The 13,777-nt window shown below is 46.0% G+C and overlaps 1 protein-coding gene across 3 annotated transcripts in view; it reads left to right on the top strand.

The window, feature by feature from the left end:
• The window catches only part of fggy (FGGY carbohydrate kinase domain containing), a 420,841-nt gene extending 410,536 nt beyond the window's left edge, over window positions 1-10,305 (top strand). Inside the window, exons 15-16 of one of the 3 annotated variants that reach the window (XM_085982838.1) lie at window positions 5,883-5,944; window positions 9,808-10,305. In XM_085982838.1, the coding sequence (XP_085838964.1) occupies window positions 5,883-5,944; window positions 9,808-9,889 (144 nt within the window). In that variant the 3' untranslated portion in view covers window positions 9,890-10,305. Of the gene's footprint in view, window positions 1-5,882; window positions 5,950-9,807 lie in introns of those variants that run through there. The other 2 variants (XM_085982840.1, XM_085982839.1) reach the window with 2 other exon arrangements.
• The last annotated feature ends 3,472 nt before the right edge of the window (window positions 10,306-13,777 follow it).

Here is a 13,777-nt window from a genome sequence, read left to right as displayed (position 1 = left end):
TCAACAAGAACTGGGCACTCTTAAAGGCGTAACCACCTCGATAAAAATAGAAGAGAATGCAATTCCCCAGTTTTTCAAAGCAAGACCGGTACCATATGCAATTCGCCCAGCCGTCGAGGCAGAGCTGGAGAATCTGGAGAAGGCAGGCATGTTGTCTAAGGTCGACTGGAGTGAGTGGGCGACACCCATCGTTCCTGTCATGAAGAAAACGTTAAGCAATAAGTCTGAGGAGCCAAGGAAGGTTCGCATCTGTGGGGATTTCAAGGTGACGGTGAACCCAGTCCTTCACACAGTACAATATCCTCTTCCAAGGATAGAAGACATCTTCGCCTCACTGTCTGGAGGGAAGCGTTTTACAAAAATTGACCGAGCACAAGCATATTTGCAGATGGAGGTTGAAGAATCCTCTAGGAAGTATCTCACGATAAACACTCACAAAGTTCTTTACCAGTATCATCGATTGGTATTCGGAGTAGCATCAGCTCCGGCGATATGGCAAAGAGCGATGGAACAAGTCCTGCAAGGGATTCCGGGGACTCAGTGTTACTTGGACGACATCCTTGTGACAGGTGAAGATGACAGTGAACACCTTAACAACCTAGAACAGGTGCTCACTAGACTATGGGAACATGGGCTACAAGCCAACCGCCCCAAGTGCGAGTTTTTTAAAGAAACAGATATCGTATTGTGGCCACGTGATTGATGAAGAGGGGTTACATAAGTCCCCTGACAAAATTGAAGCGGTTGTTAAGGCCCCAGCGCCTGAAAATGTGTCGCAACTGAGGTCATTCCTCGGATTGGTGAGTTACTACCATAAGTTTTTGCCAAATTTGTCGACAATCCTGCACCCACTGAACGCCCTGCTACGAACGGGAGTAGCATGGAAATGGAGCAATGACTGTAAGCGGGCCTTTCAGAAGAGTAAGGACTTAATCACTTCAAGAGAAGTATTGGCTAACTACAACCCAGCACTGCCGATCAGACTGGCGTGTGATGCGTCTCCCTACGGCATTGGGGCGGTACTGTCACATAAATTCCTTGATGGTTTAGAGAGGCCGATAGCTTTTGCGTCACGCTCGTTAACTTCTGCCGAGCGTAACTACGCCCAGATTGACAGAGAGGCCCTCAGCCTAGTGTGGGGGGTGAAGAAGTTCAATCACTACCTGCACGGTCAAAAATTTACTCTACTAACCGATCATCAACCTCTTGTCTCCATTTTCAACCCTCAGAAGGGCGTACCGATAATGACAGCGCAACGGCTGCAGAGGTGGTCCCTTTTCCTAGGGGCACACCAATATGACATCGAGTACAAAGGAACTAAACAGCATGGGAATGCTGATGGATTGTCACGCCTACCGTTGCCAACGGTGGAAGAAGAAGACCTTGCAGTGGATCCAATGGAGTTATTCCACTCGACCATCGTCGAATGTCTCCCTGTGACGAATGCAAACATAGAAAAGGAAACACGGAATGACCCGACACTATCACGGGTCTATGATTTAACGGTGAAGGGATGGCCAGCACATGGCGAACCACTGCTGCCAGCATTCTCGCCGAGAAGAGAACAGCTGTCAGTGTGCAGAGGAACCTTGATGTGTGGATCCAGAGTAGTAATTCCACCTAAGTTGACGGATAGAGTGCTCAATGAGCTTCATGAGGGTCATCTGGGTGGGGTAAAAATGAAGAACTTAGCCAGAGCGTTTGTGTGGTGGCCGGGAATTGATAGAGAAATCGAAGAGATGACCAAGAGCTGTGCAGGATGCCAGAAGGCCCAAAACGCCCCACCACAAGCTCCTCTACATCCATGGGAGTGGCCCTCATCTCCATGGCAAAGGGTGCACATTGATTTTGCTGGTCCCTTCATGGACTCGATGTTTTTAATTGCGGTGGATGCACATTCAAAGTGGCCAGAGGTAATAAAAATGTCCTCAACCACCACGGAAAAAACTATCACAGTTTTACGAACCATATTCGCCAGGAATGGGCTGCCTGAACAGATTTGCTCTGACAATGGACCACAGTTTGTGTCTGAAGAGTTCCGGAGGTTCTTAAAGAACAATGGTGTTAAGCATTACACATCTGCCCCATATCATCCAGCCACTAATGGATTGGCCGAGAGGTTTGTTCAAACATTCAAGAAGGCTATCAAGGCAATGCGTAATGAAGATATACCCCTACAACACAAGGTGGACAACTTCTTGTTTGCCTACCAGAATGCGACACATGCGGTTACCAACCAAACTCCAGCCATGATGTTCTTCAATCGAAGACTACGATGCCGCTTGGATTTGGTTAAGCCAAACGTCCGAAGAGATGTGGAGAACAGGCAGTTTCAGAATATGAATGAAAGGCCGACCAGCAGTTTTAAGATAGGTCAACCAGTTTTGGCCCGGGACTACCGCACTGAGAAATGGCAGCCAGGAACGATTTGTACACGGCAAGGACCTCTCATGTATACCGTGGACGTTGGAGAGAGCATTGTAAGACGCCATGCTGACCAGATTCTAGAGTCACTGGAAAACGTCAACTCCACACCACAATCTGATACACCTGGTAATGAAATCGACGTACCAATTGCAGCTACCGCAGAATCGGTGATATTGGAAGCAGATGAACCAAACAACGACATTGATCCTGACTCAACCTTGCCAGAGGAACCTGATACCCCAAAGAGGCGTTATCCAGACAGAATCAGGAAGCCTCCTCAAAGACTGAACTTATAATTGCTTAAACTTAACCAATGTATCTAGCAACCGTAATTGTGATTGTAATTAGTTATCATTTAGTTGTTAAATGAATGTTATGTACTGTTTATCTAAAAGGGGAGGAATTGTTGTGTATGTACCTTTAAGAGAATAACTGGTCTCAGAGTGCAGTACCGGCAGTCACCACCCCTGTATAAAAGGTGCTAGTAAGCCTCTGTAGTTTCAGTTTCCCGATTGACTCCTTTCAGTAAAGACTTGTTTTGTTCAACTCCTGCTGTCCGTGTCTCAATCATACACGGACATAATAAATACAAAAGTAGGGAGGTTATGCTTCAGTTATACAGGGCATTGGTGAGACCATATCTGGAGTACTGTGTACAGTATTGGTCTCCTTATTTAAGGAAGGATGTAAATGCTTTGGAAGCAGTTCAGAGAAGGTTTACTAGACTAAATACCTGGAGTGGGCGGGTTGTCTTATGAGGAAAGGTTGAACAGGCTAGGCTTGTATCCACTGGAGTTTAGAAAAGTAGGAGGTGACTTGATTGAAACATAAGATCCTGAGGGGTCTGGACAGGGTGGATGTGGAGAGGATGTTTCCTCTTGTGGGAGATTCTAGAACTAAGGGTCACTGTTTAAAAATAAGGGGTCACCAATTTAAGACAGAGATGAGGAGAAATTTTTTCTCACAGAGGGTCGTGAGTCTTTGGAACTCTCTTCCTCAGAGGGCGGTGGAAGCAGAGTCTTTGAATATTTTTAAGGCAGAGGTTGATAGATTCTTGGTAAGCAAGGGGGTGAAAAGTCATCGGGGGTAGGTGGGAATGTGGAGTAATCGGATCAACCATGATCTTATTGAATGGCGGAGCAGGCTCGAAGGGCCGAGTGGCCTACTCCTGCTCCTAATTCGTATATTCGTATGTTTATCTACATTTCACCCAGGGAAGCACCCTATTAGAAAATACAGGGGGAAAAATTGGATTGGTTTGCGCCTCTCGTTAACGGGGCGCAAATCTCCTGGTGCCAGGGCGCGGCACCGCTAATGTCTCCCACAAAATTCAGCGGGAGGTTAGCAGCAGCAGTAGCCGGTAGTGCCCTGCGGCATTATGCCCCCGGCGATGATGTCATCGCCGAGCGATGCGACCCAATTTCCGCCCTGCGGCAGAAATTCGGTTGCGCCCCGCGAAGCTGCTGCGGCGATGTCAGCAGCAGCCACGTGGGTCGCGAACCGGGCCGACCTCCGCTCGCGAGACGGTAATTAAAGGGGAAGCCCGGCTGCACCCCGCACCGCCATTACATTGTTTTGGCCAACCTCCAGGTCAGCCCCTCGTGGCGGCCCTTGGCGTGGGCTGTTGCTGCCATCACGCAGCCCGGCACCGCGTCTTGGTGCCGGGCTGAGGCCACGGCACCACGCCGCCCTGGCAGGCTAGTGGAGGACGTCAAACGGTCTGCAGAGTGTGCAGCGTCCCTCCCATTTAATGGAAGGGGAAGAGCGATGAAACGCATCAGCGCTACGCGGAGCAGCTACCACGCTTTGCGCCCCAGACACTGCCCTGAGAGGAAGTGGACTGCCCGAGATAGCACTCTGCTTCCTTGCCGGGGTAGTGACTGGTGCGGTACTCCCACGCTGGGTGCTAAATGGCTGGCGCTAATTCGGTTACCGCCCCCAAACAGGGTGTAACCGAATTTCTCCCCCATAATGTTTGGTTATTCATAGAATCATAGATGTTTACAGCACATAAGGAGGCCATTCGGCCCATCATGTCGGCACCGGCCGAAAAAGAGCCATCCCGCCTAATACCACTTTCCAGCTCTTGGTCCATAGCTTTGTAGGTTAGAGCATTTCAAGTGGATACCCAAGCACTTTTTAAATGCAGTGAGGGTTTCTGCCTCTAGCACCCTTTCAGGCAGTGAGTTCCAGGCTAGTGGGTGAAAACAATTCTCCTCAACTCCCCTCTAATCCTTCTACCAATTACTTTAAATCTATGCCCCCTGGTTATTGACCTCTCTGCCAAGGGAAATAGGTCCTTCCTATCCACTCTATCTAGGCCCTTCATAATTTTATATTCCTCAATTAAGTCTCCCCTTGGCCTCCTCTGTTGCAAAGAAAACAACTCCAGCCTATTCAAACTTTCCTCATAGCTAAAATTCTCCAGTCCTGGTAACATCCTCATAAAACTCCTCTGTACCCTATCGAGTGCAATCACATCTTTCCTGTAATGTGGTGACCTGAACTGTACTCAGTACTCTAGCTGTGGCCTAACTAGTGTTTCATACAGTTCAAGCATAACCTCCCTGCTCTTATATTCTGTGCCTCGGCTAATAAAGGAAAGTATCCCGTATGCCTTCTGAACCACCTTATCCACCTATCCTGCTCCCTTCAGGGATCTGTGGACATACACTTCAACGTCCCTCTGTTCCTCTACACTTCTCAGTATCCTACCATTTATAGTGTATTCCCTTGTCTTGTTAGCCCTCCCCAAGTGCATTAATTCACACTTCTCCAGATTGAATTCCATTTGCCACTTTTCTGCCCACCTGACCAGTCCATTGATATCTTCCTGCAGTCTGCAGCTTTCTTCCTCACTATCAACCACATGGCCAATTTTTGTAATCATCTGCAAACTTCTTAATCATGCCCCCTACATTGAAGTCTAAATCATTGATATATACCACAAAAAGCAAGGGCCCTAGTACTGAGCCGAACGGAACCCCACTGGAAACAGCCTTCCAGTCACAAAAACACCCATCAACTATTACTATTTGCTTCCTGCCACTGAGCCAATTTTGGATCCAACTTGCCACTTTCCCTTGGATCCCATGGGCTTTTACTTTTCTGACCAGAATATGAGCCCCAGTTTTAACTCAGGGCAGGAATTGGGCCAATGGGATGCGGGACAAGTGTCAAACCCCCCATGATGTTGCCAGTGTGATGACCTGGTGATTTTTATTCCTGGGCCTCATTTTGAAAGGAAAATTGTATATGATTTAGGGAAACAGACTTGATGGATAAATGGCCTTTTGGCAATACATGCATTTTTATATCCTTATGTTCCCCCCTTTTCATGTATCTATTCAAAAATAAATTACTAATGTACCAGTACCGTGGTATTGAATTGATAGAAAATGGAATAACTATTAATGGCCTGTATAATGAGAAACCTTTTTCAATGTATTTAACAGGAAGCTATGGAAGATATGGGAAAAATTGGAAAAGTAATTCATCCAGACCTGAACCAAAAAAGGTATTTAATTTAAAAAAATTCTTAGCTTGATTTATTTTCCTGTTTTACCACCCTTCATGATCTATTCCCCAACAGAGAGGATAGGCAGGCAATCTGATTACCAGTCTCATACTATCCTTTGGAAGGACCATTAGAGTGGAGTGGGTTGACTTCTCTTTTGTCCTTTGCCACATGGCACCTCCTCAAATCGCTGAGCAGAGATCAGCAAGTTTTAGGGGCGGGGTTTGGCCCCTGTGACTTTTCCACATTGTGGAGCACTAATGTACCAAGGCACTGTGTCACCTGGGTATTACATTCATAATGTTTCATATTGTTACACTTGATTCATGCTCACCATACACATCAGCTTCCACTGGCAAGCCCGCACTTCCTACGAACCAAAACTTGATCTTATGGGTGGATTATTGGGGATCACATGCCAGGGGCCAAACAATAAACTCCTTATACTGTTGGGCTCTACACCAGAAGCAGTACAGGGTAAATCGTATATTCTGGATTTCTCCTATGAATGTATAAAGAACATGGGGGCAATTTTAATCCTACTGTCCTGCCAGATTTTCTACACTTCCCTCCTGCTCTGCTTTTCTACTGTAACCGTTCACACATCCTCTGTTTCTCTAATTTATCTCAATATCACCTCCTTTTGCCTTGCACCATCATTACTTCTGTCATTTAAGCATCTCCTGCCCTCACCCAATAACAGACTTCTCCTTTTACCTTTTCCCCAAGCTTTCAAGCTGTTCATTTATAACACCTTCCAGTTCTGACATAAGGTCATCAATCTGAAACATGAATCCCATGTTTCTCTCTCTCCACAGATACTGTCTGATCTGCTGAGTGTTTCCAGCATTTTTCTGTGATTATGTTTATGCCAGTTCCCAGTGCTCTGGAATCTGTTCTGATTACATTGCAGATGGATTTCAGAACAGCGGCAATTTGTGAGCGATTGTTTACAGGTTATGATTGTGATTGTAATTTTCTGGCCGTAGACATTCCCTGTTGTCCAGGAAAGATCCATAAGGCCGGCAATGCAAAAACCGCACTGCTGGCTTTTACTGGCTGGATTAGCATTCAGTTCAGGTCAGGACAAGCGGTAACCTGAAGTGACTCGTGTGCCAGAGTCAGTCAATTATGTTTGTTTCCAGTGGTGCTGTGCCTCAGATGGTGTTGGTAAAAACATTTCTTGAGGTTGTACTTTGTGTCACTAAAGGTGTTAGCATCACCTTAATTACATCACAGTGCTGCTACCAAAGCTGGAGGTACTGGTGGAGAAAAAGAGGAGGAATAGGAGTGCTGGGGCTCTCTGTGACATGGGTTATGTCATATTGTATGGTCACGAAAGTGCTGTGGAGAATGTGAATCATGGAACATTGTGAGGAGTCATGGTGGGGGGTGGGGTGGGGAAGCACATGAAATTCATGAAAATGTACCCCTATTGAGCACACTTCTGATGTGTTTGGTGCCCTGCCATGGACTCCTCGTCAGGCTCTTCCTATTGCTCTGCATGCTCCTGCTAGTATTGAACCCTTTTCCCTTCCCAAAGATTATCATTGTTGCCTTCCAATTGTATCCATCTTTCAAGGGGCATAACTGTGGATTGTCCAGAGGCAGCTCTAAAGAGAAGAATATCTTGTCCAAGGTGCAATAATTCCCTTTTAGTGTGAGACCAAATAGCTTCTGCCCCAAAGGTACTTTTGGCATCCTCAAGCTGAACCTCTTGGAAAGCTCAACTTAGTAAATCTTCACCTTTAAAAATGTTTTTGTTTCTGTATTTTCTTCTTCCCTATGTTACAACCATGACCAAAGTATTTTATTGGCTGTGAAGCGCTTTGGGACGCCACCACTTAAAACATCCACGTTTAAAACGGGCAGTCACTTATATCACCTAAAAATCGATAACCATTATCCATTTGCATTAACATCAATTTCAAAGCTGCCAGTTTTAGTGTCTTAAGTGCTCCGTTTATTTTGGGCAGAAACAGCTGTGCTCACTCACTAGTTCGCACCTCAAGGTTTGTCTTTCATTAAATCCAGCACCATATCTAGTCCTTTCTACTAGTTTGACATACCTTGGAGTGTTGCACATGTAACAATCTGATCTTCGTACCCAATTCACATTTTACGCTGCCTGTCATTGGCTTTGAAAAGGCCACGGCTTTTTTCTGCAAGAGTCTTTCCAATTTCTGTTCCTCCAGCCTTCATTAGCTTTTCTTCACGTGTTCTTTCCACATCTGCTGCCGTTTGTTCTTCTTGTAAAGTTGACACTTCCACATTTTTATCCGGTCACATCCAGTCGCTATCGCTGATGCAAAAGCTTTTTGCCGACATCTTTTCCACTTCCATTGAAGAGGCTAGAAATCAGGGCACTGTGGGCAGCTCGTTACGGGGAGAGCGAGAAAAATAAGCATTCTTTGGGTGCTATATCGGCCATTGCATATAGCGGGCAAATCACGTTCACACGAACATGCTCGCCATAAGCGGTGAAGACTGTATATAATTGCAAATTCTTTCTTCTCTAATTCTTCTGCATCACTATTTGGCCTCACTTTGGCCTTGAGGTCTAGGTGCAAGCACTTTTCCCCCTCTCTGGAACTTTGCCTCCAGCACAAAGTGGTTGGATTCTTGGCATCAAGGGCCTCAAAATAAGCATACCTCCCTGGTACAAAGCAGAGGAAAATCAGTCCCTCTACCAGCATATCAAGTAAGGCAGTGAAACAGCCTTTCATCTGATCAGTCACCAAAAAGCGGAAGAACTTCAGCCCAGTTTCAAACTCCATCTTTTACAATCTAATAAGTATCAAACCCAACACTTCTAATTCCTTTGAAGTAGAGATTATCAGACATATTCAATTGTGCTCCAGGCGTATACACAATTCACAATGGAGAACAGATGTCCTAAATACAGATTGGAACACTCCGCATATTGGTGTCATTCTTACAAACATATACAATTATTGTTTCTTTTGCACAACGGTACAATGTTGTTAGTTAAATCAGGGAAAGAAACCAGTTTAATCTTTCAAATAAGTTCAGCTAGCAATTCAAAATTCATTACACTGTTCCTAAAATTTCTCACATTCCAAGCACCACAGCTGTAAACAGTAAATTTCAATCAATAACAGAGGAAAATGTCTGCTGCGTAATAAATAAAAAGGAAGGGAAATGCAAGCCTTTGATCTAATCTCAGAATTCACATGATGGTTAGAAACCAGTTGAGTTTTGATCCTACAGTGAACCCCTCTATTAGATTGTAACCTACAGTGAACCCCTTTATTAGATTGCAGTCTAGAATTCACTTCCTGCCTGCTGGCTATTTATTCTTCATGAAATGACTCTCACGTATCTTTCATGCTTTTTATAAATAAATAGCTGCATTTATAGGTTTAGTTATGTGTTCTTTATGCTTCTCTTACAAAAAAAATATTCTGCCAGTAGTTTTTTTCTTTTCCCGGAGCATTTGAGTGAAAGTTATACAGCCACTGAACTCTGTACAAAAACTGCTGGGACAAGGCAGTTTTTCTTCCACCATTAAAACACAACACAGGAAACATCTGGGGCCCAAACTTTTGCAGGCACGCATGTTGTGCATCATTCCCATGTGTCTGCTCATCTATGTTGCACAGGGGAAATCTCAGGGGAAACTGGCTTTAGCCTAAGGACCTATAAAGTTTGTCTGGGATTGTTGTTTTCTTGCTGTAAATGTGTCCACGCTGAAAATGCAGAGGAACATTTGTGTACTGAGATACTATTTAAATCGTGTACAAAGTCTTCTAAAGGAAGCAAATCTGACCGAAATATCTAGAATAACTTCGTAGAGCTCTGTTTTATTATTAAAATGGTTTGATGAGCACATTTTTTTGTAGGTTTTATGACAACAAATACAAAGTCTTCCTGAAGCTTGTTGAGCACCAGAGGGAATACAGAGCTATTATGCAAAACATCTGATTGCCACAGCACAATGGAGGAAATGGCCAGAATCCACTCTAAATCCTTTACCACTTTCCAAGTGAAATAGTTATTTAGTTGTAAATTTGCAATTACTACATTACTACCTTTGTACTGTATGTGAGCCTATGTGTTATGTAAAACATGAACATGAATTCTAGATGATTAAGTCCTAAGAAATGTGATGTCGCATCTTCACAAAAACATTTAAGCTTAAAACAATTAAAACACATAAGCAGTTTCATTTTTGCGTTAACACTAAACTTGCGTCTTGTAAATCAGATGTTAATGCCCAGGGAGTCTTATTGTGACGTCGAGTTGGGCCCTGACTCCGGATTACAACTGCAGTGTCAGTTTTGTTTTGCATTGATGCTACTATTGTAATATAAATGTACACAAAAATGTGCTTTAAATTACTGTTAGTCGTGGATTAATTACTTGGGACCAGTGAGTTTACAATAAACCAATTCTAAGGTTCTTAATATGAAAGCAAAGGGCCTGATTTTAACCCTGCCCACACGATAGAAAAGGGATGGGTGGGGGAGTGGGGAGTTAAAATGTTGACGGGTGCTTAACACTGCATTCCCGACATGTTTGTGCCGGCCACCATTTTAACTGCTGGGTTTCCGGCAGTTTCGCAGCCGCCCGCCTGAAGCCTCATCATTATATAAATATTGGGGTCATTCGAACCCAACACAATCTTTATTACTGTTTGTGGCAGTGCCACTCAGTGCCTGACGTGCCAGTGATTGAGGCCAGAAGAAGCCCAAGTAAGTTAATTTTTTTTGATTTTTGGAGTGCATCTCTTCCTGCAAACATGGGTCCGCGATTTCCCACTCCTGCCCGATTTCCCACTCCCGTCCGTTGACTGTATTATCACTCCAGACCAACTTAAAAAATTAAAATGAGGCCTGTGAGCTAAAATGGCGCAGAAGGCGACATCGTTGGCACTTCCCGCCTACCCAGGCCCCACACACACCACGCTCACGGCCTAATTTCAAATTGGGGCTACAGTTGTTAGCCTATTCCACAATATTCTAATTAAGAGAAAACTACAGCAGCACAAACATGTAAACACGATTGTTGGTCCCCAGCCACTCGACTATCATTTACTAGTCCTATTTCAATTTGCATGACAGAGTAAATGCTTGATACGGTACATGTTACAATAATGATTGTACAAGCTTCTACCTGACAGGAGAGATTTGAAACCAGTTTGTTGGCCCTTGCACATTACAATGCTGCTGCTGCTGCTGCTACATGCAGCTCCAACTTGGTGGATGTACTGTAATATAAATGAGGTACCATTAGTGCCTCTGGTGATAGACTTAGGGACCGATTTTCCCGCAGGTGCGGGGAATTGTCGGGTTCCCTGAATGTCGGGGTTCCGACACAAATCTAAATGGGTCTGCCACATCGATGCAATTTTACCTCAATTGGCCAATTCATTTCCAGCGTGTGGGAACCCTTGCTAATTGACTATTTCCAGTCAGAAAGCCCCACAGTATGATGCCATCATTCGTGGTGCTTTCAAGGTCCACAACAAGCACTGCATCCTCTGAAGGCTTCCAAACGAACCATACAGGATGGCAGATGAGCCTGCAGCAGCTGTGGCCAGTGCCAGACCCCGAGCTGCCTCCAAATTCGACGAGGCTTCACTGCAGGCATTATTGGTTGGGGTTAGGGCCCACAGGGAGGCCTCTTCCTCCCTGACCTAGGGAAGAGGACCTAGGTCAGGGAGGAAGAGGCCTCCCACTGAGACCAAGGCTGCATGGATGCAGGTGTCAGCAGATGTCAACGCGCTGGGAGTCACCAGAAGAACCTTGGCATTACATCTCTAACTCCTTCCTTTACTCCCCCACAGTACCATCCAGAGCCCCTGTCCCCACTGTGGAGGAGGAAGAGGCTGTGCAGCCAGACTCCTCAGAGGAAGCTCCAACCACTGAGGGTGCAGCGTCAGCAGAAGTAAGCGCACCCAGCACCAGCGCAGACACTCACACCTCGGGGGGACCTTCGGGACATAGAGTAGTGTTGTCACCTGGTGTTTCACAGCTCACAAGTGAGCATCAGCAGATTGTGGAGACAGGGACAGCAGTGGAGAGTCCTCGTCGGAGGGCGCAGGACTCTGCCAGCTCAGCTCAGCTGCATGTCGACCTTCTGCCTTTGGGTCCATCCGCAAGAGAAGAGGTGATGGCTCTCCATGCACAGATGCAGGAGTCTCTGGCAGGTTTTGTCTCCGGGGTCGCTGCAAGTGTGGAGCGAATGGAGGAGTCCATAGCGAAGATGAGCTGAGCCTTTGCGTAGTCATTGGCGCATGAACGCATCACCATGGAAAGGTTGGCACCCTCCATGGAGGAGATAAGTCGCCAGGGTATGGAAAACATGGTGAGTGTTCATAATAGAATGACATCTCTTGAGGAGCGATGGGCATCCATTGACCAGAGAAACCAGACCTTCATGGAAGTCCTTCTGAGTAGGACTGCCAGTGCAGATGTGGGTCCCCATGGCCCCCTGATGTGCAGCAAGGTGCTCTTAAGCCACATCCAAGCACTGGCCCCTTCTGGCCTGTGCAGCTTCAGGTGAGTGAGCAGCAGCCTGGCGCTCCTGCTGATGATGCTGCTGTTCCTGGTTCTGCTGCTGACGCCGCTGCTGCTGGAGATCCTCTAATGGCATGAAGGGAAGGGAAGAAAGGCCTTCCATACTTCTGGTAGATGCCTCCATTGAGGAAGCGCTGAGTGAGGGTGCCGAGAGGTGCTTCCCAGGAGCTCACATTGGAGAAGTGTGTGAGGCTCCAACCTTCCACAGCTGTGCCTAAGCCTGGAACAAGTTGCCCCAAGCCTGAAACAAGAAGGTCCTGCAACCTACAAATGTTGTCTGATTAAATCTCTTCTTTCCTGATTGACCTGCAGCTGAAAGTAAGCAAGCCGACATTGTTCACGCCAGGTTTCATCAGCGGTGTTCCCACCAGGCGTGTTTTACGTGGGGAAAGGCTGAAAATTGCAAGGGCCCCTTAAAATGGCATTATAGATGCCAATTATTTGTGATTAGGCTCCCGACGACCAGTCCCGCCTGCTGCGGGCGGGACTGATTTGGGTCGCATTGAAACACCGGGGTGAAAGTCAGACGGGACGGGGAATCAGGCGGGGGGGTCGCGACCCCTTATTTTTTGGCCATTTTCCCCCCCCACACGCCTGAAACCCCGCCTGACGGCTCCAGGAAAATCGACCCCTTAGATGTCGTTTCTGGTGGTGCGAGCTACATAGGCCATGTGCAGGTTAAGTGTTTGATCCACCTGTTCAGGTCACCAGTGCAGTTTTTGCATCGCTGCCTTGTACAGACCAAGTAGACCCTCTAACATCGGGGAAGATCTGCGGGCAGAAGTTCAAAGCCATTTTTGCAACCTTTAAATCCCAATTGTGCAGTTCTTTCTCCGTTGTCGCCTGTGTTATGAAAACCACCATGCAATGTAAATGGGGCAGACTCTAGAGTTCTAGGAACCTCAGCACATTACCAAATCTCTTCTAGTAGAAGCATATTCCAGTTCTTGGATAGTTTTCCAACTTCCTACAATTGGCATTCAGGACCAAAAAGAATGATTTGTTTCGCATGATCTCTCCTGCTTTTGCTTTTATCGTTGTTGTAATACTATTGACTCCTGTTACAATGCTGCTTCTTTGATTTTTTTTTCCGCTCTTCACTTTGCCTTTGGAAAATATTTAAATAAAGCTAGAAGATTTTGATCCACGCAGTTTCCTATGGGTCCTTCTACAGCAATGAATGGCATCCTGCCAGGTGTGCAGAAGCAGAATGCTAACTGCAGAGATGGGAGGAAACAATGGGAGTGAATTTCTGTAGCAGTTCTTCTGGTGTACCGGTGCAATTTTAGCA

The sequence above is a fragment of the Somniosus microcephalus genome, chromosome 3 (genome assembly GCF_052327205.1).
Source record: "Somniosus microcephalus isolate GS21.2 chromosome 3, FLI_Smic_1.0, whole genome shotgun sequence".
Classification (NCBI taxonomy): Eukaryota; Metazoa; Chordata; class Chondrichthyes; order Squaliformes; family Somniosidae; genus Somniosus; species Somniosus microcephalus.
The sequence above is the reverse complement of the archived record's forward strand: the minus strand, read 5'-3'. Positions and strand labels throughout refer to the sequence as shown.